Source organism: Telmatherina bonti (genome assembly GCF_933228915.1).
Source record: "Telmatherina bonti genome assembly, chromosome: 16".
NCBI classification, from domain to species: Eukaryota; Metazoa; Chordata; class Actinopteri; order Atheriniformes; family Telmatherinidae; genus Telmatherina; species Telmatherina bonti.
Genome location: NC_136614.1, coordinates 9,258,908 through 9,278,917, shown reverse-complemented (window position 1 = coordinate 9,278,917; position 20,010 = coordinate 9,258,908). Strand labels below are relative to the sequence as shown.

Genomic DNA, 20,010 nt, shown 5'->3' with positions numbered 1-20,010 from the left:
ACTCATCAGGATGGATCAAATAAAAGGTTTCAATAACATTTAAATTACAAAAAGGCACAAAAATACAAACAAATCGGTTCTGATGGGTCCGGATTTTACAGAACCACCAAACGGGTTCATCATTTAACTAAATCCACAAATGTTTCATTGATTCGTTCAGTCTTTAAGAGAAATCAGCTGTTTAGTCCTGATGAAGGTAGTTTGGTTCTTGACACAACATCCGTCTGGAGCATGAGAACCAGAACCAGAACCAGAACAGAGAAAACCCCAAATCTTGCAGTTTTACATTCGTTTATTAACAACGCTGAAATCTGAAGTTCGAGCTCTGAAAACTTTTCTCAAATCTGAGACGTTTTCTCGACTCCTAAACATTTTTTCTTCGTTCCGACACTTTTTCTCGGATCTAAAATATTTTCTGATTCTTTGAAGTTTTTTGCATCTAAATATTTTCTCGAATCTAAAACGTGTTTTTGGATGTTAAAACTTTGTTTCTGTAGCGTTTCCGGAAGGTTCTAGTGAACAAACTTCTCCAAAGTTGTCTTTGACAACAGATTTGTTGCGTTCTGACGGGTTTGGTTGGAGACGTTTTGGTCCACAGCGCCACCTGCAGGCCTGGAGGAACAACGCTGGTTGTTAAGACGACGAGGTTGGAGCTCTCTTCTGACCCAGAGTCTAAAAGTACGACCGTTTCTGGTTCTGAACATGTGAACGGACAAACCCAGGTCGGGTTCTGGTGGCTGCAGAAACAACCACGTCTCAGATTCAGAAGAATCTTCTCACAGTCAGAGGAAACGATCTGGTCTCCTCAAGCGGAGGAAGTTCAACTGGAAGCTTTGGGACTCGTGCTCTGGATCAGTTCTGGTATCAGTCAGGGTTCTGAGGTCTTCAGCTTCGGTTCTGAAACTTCTCTCTCAGGTTCTTCACCATGTTCTTCTGGCTGCTCTCCGTCTTCTGTCTGGGGGCCCATCTGGTTTTCTGGGACTCGTCCTGCTTGGGCCGATCCGCCTCCTGAGGCCGCACGGCTTCCGGTTTGGATTTTGCTTCCTCGCGTTGTTTATACTCGTCAGACTCCTGATAAGCGCGGCAGCGGTCGATGACGGCCATGATGGAGATCTTCTCCCTGCTGGTTGGCGAACGGATCTGGACGTAGCCACCATCCTCCTCCTCTCTGGGCTTTCTGGGGTTTTTTTCAGGTTCTGGAAGCTTCTCCATGACGATGATCTTGTGTTTGGGGTTGTCTGATCGCGGCGCCTCAGCTGCCACGTAGTAACCGCCGTAGCTGCCCTGAGCAGCCCGGTCCTGGAGCATCTCCAGCTCGGTCATCTGTGCCGAGCTCAGTCGGGGATCCAGAGAATTTGCTCTGTGAAGACGTTTGCTGCGCTCGTCCGAACCGTTGTCCGGGCTGCTGCGAGGTTTGCGTAATGGAGGTCTGGAGGAGGTTCCATCAGGGAGGAGGAGGCCGGAGGAGCCGCTGGAGTGCCTCCTAAGAGCCACATCAAACATCTGGTCCTGGATGGAGCCGCTTACTGGGCTCTTCAGGGACTGGCTGCGGTCCGAGTACTTGGAGCGGAGCTCCCGAACGTCGGGCCAGTGGAAGCCTTCAATGGGAGGAGGACTGATGGGGCTGCGGGACATAGGCTGTCCTGGAGAGATGCCCCTGGAGCTGTCCATTGAGCCAAGCCCTGCGCCTGGTGACCGGGCTGGGTCTGCAGGGCTCAGAGGCCCAGAAGTGGTCTGGTTCTCAGGAAGCAGTGGCAGAGTCAGGCCGTGTTTACCTGCAGAACAAAGAACCAGACAGTCAGAACCAGAAATCAGACAAGATCAGACATTTCAACTGGTTCTGGCCCGTTTACAAACTTTAAAATGTTATTTCCAGACGAGCAGTTGCTGGCAAACAAAATCAAATGAAACTTTATTTACAAAACACTTTTCATGCGTAACAGTCACACAAATTATTTCCATTAAAACTACAGTTTTTGTATCTTAAAGCAATTATTAGGGCTGTGACGATGCGCTTTTGTCCCGATTCGATTCAAATCTGATTTTTTTGGGTGCCGATTCGATTTAAATTGCGATTCTCACAATTCTTTGATATTACAAATTTTTGAAGATTAAAAAGAAAAGAAAATGTATCAAACTTTCTTTTTTTATTTGGCATTTTTCTTGATTTGAATGAGAAAAAAACAACACAGTAGCCAGACCATCATTCTGCTGCTGTATTGCCCAAGGAGACATGTAAAAAGATCAATAAAAACAATAAGAATATTAATAATAAAAAAAAAAATTCAAATATAAAAATACAAAAAAATCCATTTTAAAACTGTGAAGCAAAAAAAATCCAGATTTTTTATTTTTCAATTCGATTTTCCCACCCTTAGCAATTACATACCAAAGTTTATTACAAAACAAATCAATCAAACACACCAAGTTTTCCACTTTCTCTCACACAAACTAAATGGACCTAGAACCGGACCCACCCTCCTCTTGACACCCCTCCAAAACAAACTATCTCCAACGGTTTAAACAAATCTTTGTCCTGGCATGAACCAGGTGAGGAAACGATAACCTAAGGGTCCATCCATATCTAGGGCCACACCACCCACAGCCACAGATGATTTCGCCATGGCAACCAGCCAGATCAGGCCAGAATGGGTCCACACCACAACCACAGGGCTGCCGCGGAGGGCCCTGACTTCTCAGACAGTCCCCTCTGCAAAGACCACGCAGTTCCTTGGGGAACATCACGTTTTATTTTATGGGTTCTTAGGGAACATGCCTCCATTCTTACAAATGTGGAAGTCTACTGCACCAAAGGCAGCTCTTAGACCCAATAGAACCAGGACTGAATCCATATGACATAACATGAACTCTATTATCCTGATCAATGATATGACTTCATCCCTTACCGTGTGTAAAATGATCTCGATATCGTTTAAAAACTGGAGATTGTGTTGGTAAACTGGCCGAATGTGACGTTTACGTCTGATAAAAAGTTTGCGATATAAAAGACGGAGAAAAGAATCAGAACATGTTGGAGGTGATGAGCTGTGTGTTGGTTCTGGTTCGGTACCTGAACTGTCCTTCTCCTCCACTACGCAGGCCAGGCTCTTCTTACTGGTCAGAGATGCATGACTTCGCTGTCGGACCACAGGTTGACTGGTTTTAATCCGCTGGCTGTACTGGCGGGCCAGGTGGAGGACTTTACTGGTCCCCTTGTCCACTTGGTCCAGCTGGTCTGAATCCTCGCTGGTCCTCCCCCTGTCTGCCTCGGCCCTCAGCTGGGCGACTCGTGGTATCGTGGCTCTGAGGACCACGGCGTCCTCCCCGAACACCCTCAGGCTGTTCTTCAGACTTCCAGTCTGGCTCAGACCCAAGGTTTTGGTTCTGAGGGGTGAAGGACTGGTGGAGTCCTCTGTGATGGTGCTGAGGTCCCGCGCTCCACTCTCTGCATAAGAGAAGCCGGTGCCGGGAGTTCTGGAGGACTTTGGACCACTCTGAGTGACCTGTTGCTCCATCGCCTGCCACACCTTGATCATATCAGAGGAAGGTCGGAACTCCTCATCCTCACACAGCCCGTCGTGCACGCTGTGAGATCTGGACCTGGGTCGGTCTCCAGGGTCTGACTTTAGAGAGTCCAGGGAGTGACTGGCAACCATTCGGCTGCCGGTTTCTGCAAGCGGATCTTGGTCTGGATCGGTGGGTGAGGTTTCGTCCTTCGGGATACTGTTGAAGCGGCTGACTGAGGTCCGGACCAGTCCGGTCGGGATGTACGTCAGACTCTCCCTTCGCTGGAGGCTGAAGGTGGCGTCCTGATTCCCGGCATTCTCGTAGTAAGTCTTGATCTTTCCAAGAAGCATTTGGTCCTGCTTGGACAGGGTGGAGTCCCGTCTTCGCCGGATGCTTCGGTCCGAATCGAAGATGTTGTCGTCCCGAGGAGACATCAAGGTCAGGTCAGTCCCGAAGGTCTCTGGAGGTTCTGAAGAGATGCTGCTGAGCCGCGGCGGTCGGTCAGCGGTGTCTGCACTGAGGCTGAGGCTGCTACCGGTCCTGCTGGGTAACCGTGGTGACGCACAGCCGAGAGAACGGGCGTCGTCCTGAGCCTGGCTGCCTCGTTTGATGCTGCCGGTGAAATGCTGAGCGATGGCGCTGGCTTTGTCCAGGACCGAGGATGGGAGGATGCTGGGAGACACACTGTCCTCCCCCGACGCTTCCCGCTCGTCCTCATCCTCGGAGGACTCTCCGCTGCTCAGGGTCTTAGAATCTGAATCAGGCGTGGCGGAGGATGGTTCTGGTTTCAGATCCTCAGACTTGAGCAGAGAGTCTGAGATCCTGGACGGTCCAAGATCAGAGGACAGTTCTGGTTCTGAGTCTTCGGTCTGTTGGGATGTCATCTGCTGCAGCTCGTCGTCAGATTTCTGTACATGAGAAAAACATTTAGAACCACACATGAAGACCCGAGACCTGGACCAGATACCGGGTCTGGTGTACTGGATCAGATCTCTGCTTAGTAACTCTGAGCCACATTGGAGGAAGACGATGTCGGACAACAGGACAGTTTCAAACATTGACCCATTTACCCGCTCAGGTGTCAATTCAGTTCCACTCGGCTCATCTTCTTCAAGATGTCGACCATTTTCTTTGTTTGAGGAAACGCTGCGTCTCTCTGGCTCCTTCAAAGAAGAAGAAGTTCAACAAAAACTTTATAATGAAGAGAAAGAAAAGAGAGCTCTGCTGTTTAAAGTAACAGTTCTTCACTCAGAGATCATGTTTTTTCCTTACAGTCAAAGCTTTAAGTTTCAGTTCATCGTCATGTGAAACAAAAACCTCAAAAAAGTAAATTCCATTCTCATTAGCTTTATGTGCATCGCCTCTCTAACGTTGATGATACAAGAGAAAACCAGACAATATGATGTTCTGTGTGAACTGGTTCTGAATTACAGTCAGGAACAACAATCTGAAAAGGGCAGTGATGGTTCTGTTCCTTTTTCTTTTTTTATTTATTTATTTTATTTTATTAATTTATTTATTTTAATTAAAAAAACAACAAATATTTTTATTAATAAATACATAGATAAATAATAAAAATAAATTAATAATAAAAAAAGATAAAGGAAGAGAACCATCCCTGACCTTTTCAGATTGTTGTTCCCGACTGTAATTCAGAACAATTATTAGTAAATAATAATAATAATATCATAGTATAATAATAAATATTAAAAATAAATAATAAAAAAAGGTGATGGTTCTGTTCTGCTGTTGAACACCACACACATGCAAAATAATCCACAATGCAACAGAACCTTTAAAGGCAACAGCAAACTTCAGCTTCAGCTAACATCGATCTGCCAAAGTCGGATCAAAGCTGAAGGCTTATTAGAAACAACATTAGTTTCAAACTGGATGCAAAGAAGCCACAGAAATCACTCAAATCAGCCACTACATCCATTAAAGAAGCATATTGTGGGAAGTCTTGGTGAACCTTTCCAGGAGCAGGAGTTTCATCATCCAAGTGTCAACAGAGATGTTCAGCCAGATGTTAGCTTAGCATGAAGACTGGAAGGTGCTAATCCTTCTCATGGGACACAACCAAGTTAAACTCTTTGACATCTGAGAACTGCTCCTCACATCAGTAAAACCCTGAAAAAGTTTTACAAAGGTCTTCTTAGGTTTTTATAAATCTTACGTTTGTTTTTTCTAAACCGCAGAGCTTCACATCTCTGAATCTGAGTTCCAGAAACTACAGGACTGAACTTAGTAGAAATCCGCTTGTTAGCAAACAGGACCGTTAGCCAACATATCCATGAATGGCACCTAACTAGTAACAACAGGAACTAACCAGACTGTTAAGCTAACCAGGAGCATAAGCTTAACAGGAGCAAATGCTACCCTGGAAAATTAACTGAAAAGGAGGATCAGCTAGCTTAGAAGATTAGCCAAACAGGAGAAACATTGCTAACAGTAGCATTGTGCTAATTTGGAACATTAACACTGATTAGATGTTGGAAACTCTCTGACTGGAACTGGGAATAAAACCAGTCTCTTTCAGACATAAAAAGGACTAAAGATTGATGGTGGGTTTGTTCCAGTCTTTGTGCCAAGCCAACTGATCCACCTGAATTATTGTGAGACGCAAGAACTGATACAGAGTTCTGGTCCGGTGTTTACTGCTCTCCACTTGGACGTGAAAGACATTAATCTGTTTTTCCATGAATGCAAAAACATGTTTGCAGGTTTCAACATGTTGTTGGTTTTCTGAAATCAAAGCTGATAAAAGTGAAATGTAACCACACTTGGTGGGATGATGAAATCAGTGGGTCAGGGGTGACGTCATGGAGGGTACGTCCATCTCTTTATATACAGTCTATGGTTGGAACAGGAATACCTCAAAAACTTGCAGGACAGCGGCCCTCGAGGACCGACTTTGGGCACCCCTGGTATAAATTATATGACGCCTCTCAGCTTTCTATTTGTCTGACAGAACTGCTCAGATTCATCCATAGACAGTACATAAAAAGATGGGCGGAGCCTCCGTGACGTCATCCATAGGTTTCTGAAGAGCTGAATTGAAGCTCGGTGGGCGGTTCCAACCATCGCCAGCAAACCGCGTGAACCCGGAGCTAACCAGCTAACGGAGGTAAGCGGGCTAAAGCTAAGTCACGTTGTTAACCGGCTAAAAACCGCAGTTGTTCTACGTTTTTCCGACTTGAAGCGGGAAATTGGGCACCTGTCAATCAAAAGGACACACCCCTAAATATGCCAAATTTCCAGATTAAATCACTTTTAAACTGGCGAATTAGAAAAAAATTGACTCCCCCCACAGTTGTCATGAAGGTAAACCTGACCTATAAACCTAAAATTAATTTTTGCCTTCATGCCGTCAGTCGATCAGCTGGACGGATCAACAACGTTCCAGCTGCACCAGGATAAAAATCCAGCTGTTTGCAGGATTTCCCGCCTGAAACTCGTGGACGGACAACAAACAACCCATAAAAAAGAAACGCTGACACGTTTTTATTTGATTCAGGAAACCAACAACAGATGTTCGTGCCTACGATGGCCGTCCGTAAACCTTGACCAGAACCGCGTGTCAGACGGTCTCACAGAGACATCTGTGGACAGATCCACGTGGTCACTCCGTGCTCATGCAGCTCGCCTGCTGTTAGCTCGCACATGAAGCCCAGAGCAGCTGGAGTTACGACTGTTATCCGTACAGGGTGTTACGAAGCCGCTGCAGGTGGAGCAGAGCGCCATGGCGACCAGGCAGGAAGCAGAGACCCTCACCGTCCCCGCGGAGGAAAGGAAGGCCTGGATCGAGTACTGCCAGCAGGAGATGGCGGCCAACACGGAGCTGGTGAAGTCGTCTACCTGCTCGTCCTGCAGCAGAAATTTATCCAGCCGCATCGCTTCCTCCTCCTCTTCCTCTTCACTGCACATCACTGAGTCCTTCCTGCTGTGGGGCTCGTCTTCCCCGTCCTCCTCAAGGTCAGCATCGGATCCCAGAGTGCTGCTGCTGACGGCGGGCTGCAGCGAGCGCTCGTCGCCCGGTAACGTGGCTTCACTGTCCGAGTGCTGCAGGACGCCAAACACTGCTCACCCCGTCTCTATTCTATTCTGTTCACCACATCTGTCTATTTACTGCATCACCATCAGTAACACCTCAGGAAGCCCCGTTAAGGAGGGTTCAATCTGTTTCTTACCTCCAGAGATGCTGAGAATCCGTCAGGAGAAGCAGCAGCAGCAGAAGAAGAAGCGGACGATGTGATTGGTTAAACACAGACAGCAAATGTTAGAACATCACTCATCAGAAGGTAAATATACTAAAAGTTTGGTCTGTCATCAGCAAACAAACATCTGAGAGGAGACCCAGCTGGGTTTCCCCTCTGACGGGGATCAAAGGTCAACTTAAAGAACCAGCTGACTGAAGCTGAAACGTCTGAGCGCCTTGAACGCAGCAGAGCGTCTCAAAATGCTCCCGATGTGTGGAAAAATAAAACATTCAACAAAATATTTTACCTTTGCTGCTCCTCAGTATTTTGTCTGCAGAGGAGAAATAAAATCAGAACAAACATAAATATCAAAAGGATAAATAATCAATACTGATCAATCAGCAGGTGGATGTGAGTCTAATCATTACCAGCTTTTCTGCGGCCTGGACGAGCGTCTCGGAGAGACTCGTCAGACTGAGACGACTGAGACTTCTTCAGACGATCGGGACTGTAGCGGTACCGGCAAGGTTCTGGGGGGGGGACAACAACATAAAGATAAATAACATTAACATGCTAAATAATATAAACAACAACATAAATATGATAACATTAACATGCAAAATATAAACAACAACAAACATGATAAAAACAACAATGTAAACGCATAAACAACAACATAACATAAAAACAAATATGTTTTGCAACAAGACAAAAAACACAACATGCTAAATAACATAAACAACAATGTAAACACATGAACAACAACATTAACATAATAAACAATATAAACAACAACATAAAAACACAAACAACAACGTAAACATGTTAAACAACAATGTAAACACATAAACAACATACAGACGTTAAACATAAACATGTAATACAATATAAACAACAACATTAACACACTAGATATTAACAACATAAAACACAAAACAAAATAAACATGTTAAAGAACATAACATACACAAAAACATGATAAACAACAACATAAACATGCTAAACAAATATGTAAACACATGACCAACAACATAAAAAAAACACAAACAACATGATAAATAACATAAACAACCATGTAAACATGATAAACAACAACATAAACAACATGACAAACAACACAAACAACAACAAAGACTCTAGGGTAAGTCTAGGGTTTTACTGACCAACAGAATCCATCTTCAGAATCGCCTCTTTAGCCTGAAACAACACCAAAACCCTGTCACTGGTTTTACTGGTGTAGCTGGTGTGTGAACTGGTGCTACTGGTGTAAATGTAGTTTTTACTGGTGTTACTTTGGAACGAGAGTTACTGGTGTCTGAACTGATGTTACTGGTGTTACTGGTGTGTGTACGGGTGTTACTGGTGTTGTACTGGTCGTATTGATGTTACTGGTGTTACTGGTGTGTGTACGGGTGTTATTGGTGTTGTACTGGTCGTATTGATGTTACTGGTGTTACTGGTGTGTGTACGGGTGTTATTGGTGTTGTACTGGTCGTATTGATGTTACTGGTGTTACTGGTGTGTGTACGGGTGTTATTGGTGTTGTACTAGTCGTATTGATGTTACTGGTGTTACTGGTGTGTGTACGGGTGTTATTGGTGTTGTACTGGTCGTATTGATGTTACTGGTGTTACTGGTGTGTGTACGGGTGTTATTAGTGTTGTACTGGTCGTATTGATGTTACTGGTGTTACTGGTCCCTGACCTTCTGTGGGATGATGGCCTGGTGGTTTTCCAGGATGATCCGTTTGATGTGATGAGCCCACAGCTTCTTCTCCTCCACCGTCTTAGCCTGGAAGAGAAAACAGGATCCGGATCATGATGAAGGCTGGAATCCTCCTCCTCCTCACATCATCTCCTTGCCGTTTCCTCTGATCATCAGATGCTGCTTCTGTTTGTAACTTTCTACCCGTTCAGACTGACGGTTGTTTATTTCTCTTTTCCTCTTTAGAAAGCCTGGCAGACCCACCTGGACCGTGTGAGGCTGCTTCAGGTGTTTGTAATGTGTGACGCTGAAGCTCAGAGAGTCTTTGGAGCTCTCGATCAGCATCAGAGTGGAGCACTGAAACCACACAGAGACGTCAAACCTTCAGCTGCTGCGTGTTTGGGTTTGTTTGATCCTTGGTGCGATGCTTACGGTGATGTGCGTCTTGTAGATGTAGTGCTCTCCGCGGCGTTTGGTGAAGAGCAGCATGCGGTCGAACAGGAAGAGAGTTCTCTCATTTTTGGCACGATGAACTTTGAAGGTTCCCTCCAGAATCAGCTCTCCGAACGTGGTGAGATCCGCACCGTTCCAGTTCAGCAGGAGAGACTGGACCTCCTGAAGAGAGAAAAACCACGTCCAGCTTCCATCTTCTGCTTTTTAAGTAATCTCTACCAATGTGCAACAATTTAAAAAAGAATCTGACCTGCAGTCTGACGGCATGTTCGTGCTTCCTCTTCATGTCGTTGATGTACCAGGCCACCCCCGTCATGGTGTACAGGGCCTCCTCCACCACCTCATAACCCTCCTCCTCTGGGTCAAAGTGCTTCGCGATCTCCTGATCACCATCAACACAAAACGTGGCTTAACTAACCGCCTTCATGCAGGTGACAGAATCCTGGAAACTTAATCACAAACTGGAAACTGACTCAATTTACTTTGAGTTTTTAATTTAGGACTGGTTTAAGTGGTTTAAGCTCATATGAAACTCTTGTCTTATGTGGGGTTCCTCAAGGGTCCATCTCTGGACCCAAGGCCAGATTATTAAATGGATATTATGGGCCCATGTGGCCCCATGTAGGGGAAACACCAGCAGTTTGGACATTTAACAAAATGTACATAAAAGCCAGATAGTTCCACCACAGTGTCTCGTGTATTGCTATTGGTAGCACTGGCTGAGAGGTATTAGAAATGTTTCATAGTTTATCATTCACAATTTTTACAATGTTGCAGTGGGGAAGGGTGCCCCTGGAACACTCTGGGCCCAGGCGCCTGTGCCCTTTAATCCAGCCCTGGACCTGTACCGTTTTCATCGTCCATTTCATTGCTACTTTTTGGGAATTTCATACTATTTTGTGCTGATGATACTCACATCTACGTTTGTTAAAAGTACATAATTCCCGATGTTATTGTAAAAAATTAAATTTTTTAAGCTTAATTCTTCTGTTTTTGTATTTTATAGATTTTATTTTAACTAAGAACCGTTGCTTCTCTGGTTCTCAACAGGTTCAGGTGTTGGCGGCGCACAGGTGTGCTTCTTTAATACCTGGAGCAGCAGGTGGTATTTGAGGATCCTCTGAACCGGTTTGAGCAGATGTGAACCCAGAGGCAGTGAGCACTTTATTGATGCTTGGCGGTCCCGGAAAAACTTGGCAAGTGATTTGTTCCTCATGCAGTCTGTGAGGGCTGCCACCGAGCTGCAATGGAGGGGACAGATGTGAACAGCAGGATTAGAGGTCTAAACAGCTGGAAAACAATCATGTGTGGTAATAAACTACTCAGCCAGAAAACAAATGTGAACAACAGGAACGTATATGATGCCATAAAAAAAAGAACTAAACTTCTAAAAAACTAAACTAAACTAAAAAAACTTCTGGAAAACAGAAGTGAACAGCTGGAAAACAGAAATGAACAGCTGGAAAACAGAAATGAACAGCTGGAAAACAAGTGAACAGCTGGAAAACAGAAATGAACAGCTGGAAAACAAGTGAACAGCTGGAAAACAAGTGAACAGCTGGAAAACAGAAATGAACAGATGGAAAACAGAAGTGAACAGCTGGAAAACAGAAATGAACAGCTGGAAAACAGAAGTGAACAGAAGGAAAATAGAAGTGAACAGAAGGAAAATAGAAGTGAACAGAAGGAAAATAGAAGTGAACAGATGGAAAATAGAAGTGAACAGCTGGAAAACAGAAGTGAACAGCTGGAAAACAGAATTTAACAGCAGGTAACCTGGTTTTTATATGTTGGAAATGAGGCGTGAACAGTTAGAAATCAGGTGTAAACATGTTTTCTATCTGTGTGACAAAAAATGGTGAGATAAAAGAACACTTTGTGGGTCCAGGTCTGCTCAGAACTTACTTTGGGTAGTTGGTGCAGTACTGTGTGTAGATCTCAAAGTATTCGCTCTAAAACGAAAAGAAAAAAAACTAAATTAAACCAGATGTGGACAGATTATTACAGCTGTGAACTCTGGAGACACACTTATCTTGAATCATCTCAACTTCATTAAATTCCGTCCTCACCTTCACGACAAAACACCTGGCGATGGCGACGGGGTCGTTGTCACACATGTCGAGGTCTTGCAGCAGTTCACTGCCAAAGGAAAGCATTGTAACCATGACAACATCAGGAAAACTTCACCCCGCTGGCTAAAGACGTCATCAGAAACTGTTCCCACTGCACAGTTAAAGGATACGGACTCTGACTCCACACACACCCTGCAGTTGGGCAGCGCTGGTCTAATAAACAAACGCCCCTGTGACTCTAACGCAGACTACACAAACACGTTCTGCTCACACAGGAAAGGTTTTTGTCACCTATTGAACTCGTAGATGTCCTCAATGTTTCCAAAGAGAGCACAGACCAGCTCCGGATGGATCGATAGATCTGACTGATCAATGATGTGGGCCAGGTAATCCTGCAGGAGGAAGAGGAGCAGGAAAAATTTCACAGGTTATGACAAACAACGATCTGATGGGTCAGAGTCACACCTGCTTCCTCCAGCAGGGGGCAGAATAATCCCACTGACAAGCACTACTGTAATCTGATTACTTCAGTAATCACTTCTGATTACCTCATCACCTTCACAATCTGACTTCTCATTTTCAGGACTCTTTTATATAATCAATATATAATCAATATATAATCACCTTCATCCTTAAATATCACCTGATTTGATGTGAAAAAAATATGAATTTGGTCGTTTTTTCCCTCCCTCACATGACGTCATCTCCAGGTCTTCAGGATCTTTCTGTGCTGACATCAGGAACTACACCGAGTCCTGACTTGAGACCTAAGCCGAGTCCTGAGTCCTGACCTAAATCCTGACCCAAGTAATGACCCGAGTCCTGACCCGAGTAATGACCCGAGTCCTGACCTGAATCCTGACCCGAGTCCTGACCTAAATCCTGACCCGAGTCCTGACCTAAATCCTGACCCGAGTCCTGACCCGAGTCCTGACCTAAATCCTGACCCGAGTCCTGACCTAAATCCTGACCCGAGTCCTGACCCGAGTCCTGACCCGAGTCCTGACCCGAGTCCTGACCTGAATCCTGACCTGAGTCCTGACCTAAATCCTGACCTAAATCCTGACCCGAGTCCTGACCCGAGTCCTGACCTAAATCCTGACCCGAGTCCTGACCCGAGTCCTGACCCAAGTCCTGACCCAAGTCCTGACCTAAATCCTGACCCGAGTCCTGACCCAAGTCCTGACCCAAGTCCTGACCTAAATCCTGACCCGAGTCCTGACCTAAATCTTGACCCGAGTCCTGACCCGAGTCCTGACCTGAGTCCTGACCCGAGTCCTGACCTGAGTCCTGACCCGAGTCCTGACCTAAATCCTGACCCGAGTCCTGACCCGAGTCCTGACCTAAATCCTGACCCGAGTCCTGACCCGAGTCCTGACCTGAGTCCTGACCTAAATCCTGACCCGAGTCCTGACCCGAGTCCTGACCTAAATCCTGACCCGAGTCCTGACCCGAGTCCTGACCTAAATCCTGACCCGAGTCCTGACCTAAATCCTGACCCGAATCCTGACCCGAGTCCTGACCCGAGTCCTGACCTGAATCCTGACCCGAGTCCTGACCCGAGTCCTGACCTAAATCCTGACCCGAGTCCTGACCCGAGTCCTGACCCGAGTCCTGACCCGAGTCCTGACCTGAGTCCTGACCCGAGTCCTGACCTAAATCCTGACCCGAGTCCTGACCCGCATCCTGACCTTAATCCTGACCCGAGTCCTGACCTGAATCCTGACCTGAGTCCTGACCTAAATCCTGACCCGAGTCCTGACCCGAGTCCTGACCCGAGTCCTGACCTAAATCCTGACCTGAGTCCTGACCCGAGTCCTGACCCGAGTCCTGACCTAAATCCTGACCCGAGTCCTGACCCGAGTCCTGACCTGAGTCCTGACCTAAATCCTGACCTGAATCCTGACCTGAGTCCTGACCTTAATCCTGACCCGAGTCCTGACCTAAATCCTGACCCGAGTCCTGACCCGAGTCCTGACCTAAATCCTGACCTGAATCCTGACCCGAGTCCTGACCCGAGTCCTGACCTGAGTCCTGACCCGAGTCCTGACCTAAATCCTGACCTAAATCCTGACCCGAGTCCTGACCCGAGTCCTGACCTAAATCCTGACCCGAGTCCTGACCCGAGTCCTGACCCGAGTCCTGACCCGAGTCCTGACCTAAATCCTGACTCGAGTCCTGACCCGAGTCCTGACCTAAATCCTGACCCGAGTTCTGACCCGAGTCCTGACCCGAGTCCGGACCCGAGTCCTGACCCGAGTCCGGACCCGAGTCCTGACCCGAGTCCTGACCCGAGTCCTGACCCGAGTCCTGACCTGAGTCCTGACCCGAGTCCTGACCTGAGTGCTGATTTCAGCCCCTCTACCCGAGTCCTATCCCAGACTACTGTGATGAGTCCTCTTCTAGATCCTGATCTGGGAAAGGTCCAGTGTACTGATGTGGTTCCTGTCTTAACATGATCCTGATCAACGTCTGGATTTATATTCTGGTCAAGGTCCTGATCTGGGTCCCGTACCCGTGCGTCTGACCCGGACTTGGTGCTTTCAGCGAAAGAACGATGCACCGTTCATGGCTCACCTCTACGATCATGCGCAGGTCTCTGACATACGTCCTCTCCGTCTCAATGATCTCCATGACAACGCGGTCCAGGTAGCTCAGGTTAGGGTTGGGCGCCATGGTGGCGCTGATGAAGGGCTGCTGCCGGCGGCTTGAGGCCCGGCTCGCCGTCCACACTTTGTTGTTGTTGTTCTTGTTGTGAACAAAGCTCCGCCCCTTCCTGTCAGGCCCCTCCCTCTCCGCACAGCCCCTTGCAGGGCCCAGGTTCTGGTTCAGGTCGGAGTCGGCAGACCCACCAGACAGCTGGTGAAGGGTGAGGTTATCGTCTCTGGAGGATCCAGAACCGGAGGACAGGGTGGAGATGAGGCTCACCGGACGCCGGCCTGACAGCGGCAGGTCGGAGGAGTCGGAGGGCGTGGCCGACGGAGCGCGCTCATCACTGCTGATGGAGGCGGTGGAGAGGCGGGGGGACTCTGAGAGGGAGGGGGACAGATAGACAATGTCACTGTGACATCACAGAGACGACGCTTTGAAGTAAAGGGTGTCAAACATACGGCTCGCGGGCCAAAACCGTCCTGCGGGAGGGTCCGATCCGGCCGCAGGATGAAACAGATGAATATAGTATGTAAAAATACAGGATGTAATATAATTATCTATTAATTTTATTTCTTTTTTTTTTTTTTTAATTATATAAAATTATCCATATTTTTTTTAATGAAAAATATTTGAATAACTATGTGTACTCACATATATGCAATCTATGATAATTTAAATATAAATATATATGTATTCCTACGTATTTCTTTGCATGAAATAATGTAATTTATCTATTAAAAGTCATGGAAATAAATAAAATATGAAAAATGTTGAAGTTCAACTTTTTTATTCAAGAAATTTTATTGTTTTATATTTTATAAAAGGATACATTAATAAATTCCAAGATGTTGATCATTTTATTAAAAACAAAATAAAATGTTGAGTTTTTGTGATTGTTTATTTAGCCGCTGAATGAGTTTGACACCCCGACTTCAAACAATTCTCAGTAAAATTCTCTGATTTCTTCTAAGATTGCAAATCAATCTTTTAAATAAAGATCAAACTGTGGGCACCATCATCCAATCAACCAATCACAGACCAACTGATTCTGTTTAATCACTGCAAAGCGTTCTGATTGGATGGCAGCGGTTTGAGACCGGTGGACATACCGCCATCTTCTAGCAGTTCAGACAAATATCTGAAGAGCAGAGGCACCCAGGCGCCGCCCGAGAGGCCACCTGAGACACACAGCAGAGACACATGACGCATTCACTGACTGCTGGAATATACACCGCTCACGGAGATATGAGGATTTATTCATATTTCTGACACACCTGGTGAAACAAATACCAGCTGACAAACCTGAGGTCCAGTTAGTGAAAATTTAACTCACTACACAAACAAACCCAGCAGATCAAACAAAGTGTTCAAGTTAAAGAATAATAACCAACACAAAGTTTTTATTTTTAATCAGAGACTTCAGAGATGATTTAAAGTTCAGGATTTTAACCTCCAAAGTCACGAGATGCGTTTGGGACACCTGTGAGAGCGGTCAGATGTTTGTCCTCCATGTTGTTGTTTTGAATGAAAACAAGAACTTCATCGACACTTCTGATTGGTTAATTTATCTGAGTGGGTGTTTCTGGTTGGTTGGACGGAATTTTAAATGTTTAAATGTTTGATGTTTGTTGTAATAAATCGGACCAGGTCCCACACAGAGACCAGATCTCACACATAGACCAGGCCCCTTATAGGCCAGGTCCCTTATAGACCAGATCCCACAAGGATCAGTTCCCACACATAGACCAGGTCCCACACAGAGACCACGTCCCACATAGACCAGGTCCCACACAGAGACCAGATCTCACACATAGACCAGGCCCCTTATAGGCCAGGTCCCTTATAGACCAGATCCCACAAGGATCAGTTCCCACACATAGACCAGGTCCCACAAAGAGACCACGTCCCACATAGACCAGGTCCCACACAGAGACCAGATCTCACACATAGACCAGGCCCCTTATAGGCCAGGTCCCTTATAGACCAGATCCCACAAGGATCAGTTCCCACACATAGACCAGGTCCCACACAGAGACCACGTCCCACATAGACCAGGTCCCACACAGAGACCAGATCTCACACATAGACCAGGCCCCTTATTGGCCAGGTCCCTTATAGACCAGATCCCACAAGGATCTGTTCCCACACATAGACCAGGTCCCACAAAGAGACCACGTCCCACATAGACCAGGTCCCACACAGAGACCAGATCTCACACATAGACCAGGCCCCTTATTGGCCAGGTCCCTTATAGACCAGATCCCACAAGGATCTGTTCCCACACATAGACCAGGTCCCACAAAGAGACCACGTCCCACATAGACCAGGTCCCACACATAGACCAGGTCCCACACAGAGACCAGGTCCCACACAGAGACCAGGTCCCACACAGAGACCAGATCCCTGATAGACCAGGTCCCTGATAGACCAAGTCCCACACAGAGACCAGGTCCCACACAGAGACCAGATCTCACACATAGACCAGGCCCCTTATAGGTCAGGTCCCTTATAGACCAGATCCCACAGGGACCAGTTCCCACACATAGACCAGGTCCCACACATAGACCAGGTCTCACACACAGACCAGGTCCCACACATAGACCAGGTCCCTGATAGACCAGGTCCCACACACAGACCAGGTCCCACGTAGTACAGGTTCTTTATAGACCAGGTCCCACACACAGACCAGGTCCCACACAGAGACCAGATCTCACACATAGACCAGGCCCCTTATAGGCCAGGTCCCTTATAGACCAGGTCCCACTAACACCAGGTCCTTCATAGACCAGGTCCCACATAGACCGGGTCCCACTAAGACTAGGTACCACACAGACCAGGTCCCTGATAGACCAGGTCCCACACACAGACCAGGTCTCACACACAGACCAGGTCTCACACATAGACCAGGTCCCTCATAGACCAGGTCCCACACACAGACCAGGTCCTACACATAGACAAGTTCCTACATAGACCAGGTCCCTTATAGACCAGTTCCCCCACAGACCAGGTCCCACAGAGACCAGGTCCCACGCCGAATAGGTCCCTTAGAGACCAGATTCCTAGTATACCAGGTCCCAAACACAGACCAGGTCCCACACACAGACCAGGTCCCACACATAGACCATGTTCCTTAAAGACCATGTCCCACATAGACCAGTTCTCACACAGACCAGGTCCCACAGAGACCAGGTCCCACGCCGAATAGGTCCCTTAGAGACCAGATTCCTAATATACCAGGTCCCAAACACAGACCAGGTCCCACACATAGACCATGTTCCTTAAAGACCATGTCCCACATAGACCAGTTCCCACATAGAACAGGTTCCACACAGACCAGGTCCCACACACAGACCAGGTCCCACACACAGACCAGGACCCTTATAGACCAGGTCCCATATAGAGACCAGGTCCCTTATAGACCAGGTCCTACACAGACCAGATCCCTTATAGAGACCCGGTCCCTTATAGACCAGGTCCCTTATAGACCAGGTCCCTTATAGAGACCCGGTCCCTTATAGACCAGGTCCCTAACACAGACCAGGTCCCTAACACAGACCAGGTCCCTTACAGGGACCAGGTCCCTTATAGACCAGGCTCCTTACAGAGACCAGGTCCCATATAGAGACCAGGTCCCTTATAGACCAGGTCCTACACAGACTAGGTCCCTTATAGACCAGGTCCCTAATAGAGACCCGGTCCCTTATAGACCAGGTCCTACACAGACCAGGTCCCTTATAGACCAGGTCCCTAATAGAGACCCGGTCCCTTATAGACCAGGACCTACACAGACCAGGTCCCTTATAGACCAGGTCCCTTATAGAGACCCGGACCCTTATAGACCAGGTCCCTAACACAGACCAGGTCCCTTACAGGGACCAGGTCCCTTATAGACCAGGTCCCACACAGACCAGGTCCCTTATAGACCAGGTCCCTAACACAGACCAGGTCCTTTACAGAGACCAGGTCCCTTATAGACCAGGTCCCACACAGACCAGATCCCTTATAGACCAGGTCCCTTACAGAGACCAGGTCCCTTATAGACCAGGTCCCTTACAGAGACCAGGTCCCTTATAGACCAGGTCCCACACAGACCAGGTCCCTAACAAAGACCAGGTCCTGGTCTGCAGCAGGGTTTGAATGAACACACTCAGTCCGTTAGCTGTCTGGCCTTCTGCCAGCAGGAAGCGTGAGGCGTTCACTGACCCTGTGGGATTGAGGGGAGGGACTTTATGGACAGATAACAGAGCTGTGGACCAATCACAGCTCAGTTTACATTTAAACCGGGACCGTTACAGAGACAGGAAGTAGAGCCCTCACAGAACCAGAACCAGCTGCAGAACTCACCGGACCAGAACTTCAGCAGATCCACTGAGATGTTTAAGTGACAGAAAAAAATCTGAAACTTTGGCGCTTACTGCTTCAGGATGAAGAAGACGTCGAGCTCGAACCCGTTTCATGAATAAAAACCCAGCAGACTCACCAAACCGGCGCAACACAAACACCCGTCTGAGCCGCCGCTCGTCCCTCATGAAGGAGATCTTCACCTCTCCCTCCGAACACGAACACCTCACCACAGCTACATCTCCTCCTCCTCCTCCTCCGGCCAGACTGCGCCAGAAGCTCCGCTGATATCCCATCAGATCCCAAATGATTCCCAACACAATGAGTAAAGAAACCCAGCAGCTGTAGGACGCCTGAACATCCCACATGAGCAGTCCAGATGTAACAGCTGGAGTTTCACAGCTGAGGAGGAGGAGGAGGAGGAAGGAGGAGGAGAGGGAGGAGGGATCAGGGGAGGGACAGAGAGCTCCTGGATCATTAGGGAGGAAGAAGAGGAGGAGGAAGAAGTGACTAGGGTTCCCACCTTTCAGAAATTAAAAACAGCCCTGATCCAGGAGGGTGGGGCTCCCACAGCAGCTGTATGTTTACTGCTAGTGTCTTCAGTAAAGGAGTGATTAACTAATCAATTAATCAAACTTAAAGTTTGAAATGCTTTATTAGAAATTATTACATTCCAACATTGTTGGATATAAAGTTTTACTAATTAGGCGACATAAAGCTGTGATTACATGGATCTCTGCTAACATATGAGGCAAATACTCTAGATAATAAAGCGCCATATGCACAATACTTATTCTGAATCATGAAATCATTAATCATAAAGAAGATTTCTGTGTGTTTCGTGTCTAACACTGAATTTTACCAATAATCACACCCATCACTTCACCTGCATGCGGTAAGAGGGGAGTAGTGGGATGAATTTATATAACAATAAGTTAAATCACTGTGTTACCATGGAAATGGGTTAATCAGCTGGTTCATATCAGCTGACTTTTGACAGGTGAATGAAAGAAACTCGCTTCTTGACAACAGTTATTTAGCATAAAAACCCCATTGAGGCCAACATAAACTAGTTCCTCGTA

The 20,010-nt window shown here is 46.9% G+C and overlaps 1 protein-coding gene across 1 annotated transcript; it reads right to left on the bottom strand.

Annotated features, from left to right (window-relative positions):
* Window positions 1–837: 837 nt before the first annotated feature.
* LOC306767618 (pleckstrin homology domain-containing family G member 3-like) lies at window positions 838–19,224 on the bottom strand (the record flags this gene model as incomplete). Its single annotated transcript, XM_079255693.1, has 17 exons — window positions 838–1,775; window positions 3,071–4,415; window positions 4,578–4,670; window positions 7,171–7,586; window positions 8,014–8,037; window positions 8,135–8,236; window positions 8,870–8,903; window positions 9,411–9,497; window positions 9,675–9,767; window positions 9,843–10,025; window positions 10,114–10,245; window positions 10,954–11,104; window positions 11,769–11,815; window positions 11,933–12,002; window positions 12,227–12,327; window positions 14,513–14,962; window positions 19,084–19,224. 17 exons carry the CDS (start codon window positions 19,222–19,224, stop codon window positions 886–888), a joined length of 4,359 nt encoding a protein of 1,452 aa, XP_079111819.1. The 3' UTR covers window positions 838–885.
* Window positions 19,225–20,010: the final 786 nt, after the last annotated feature.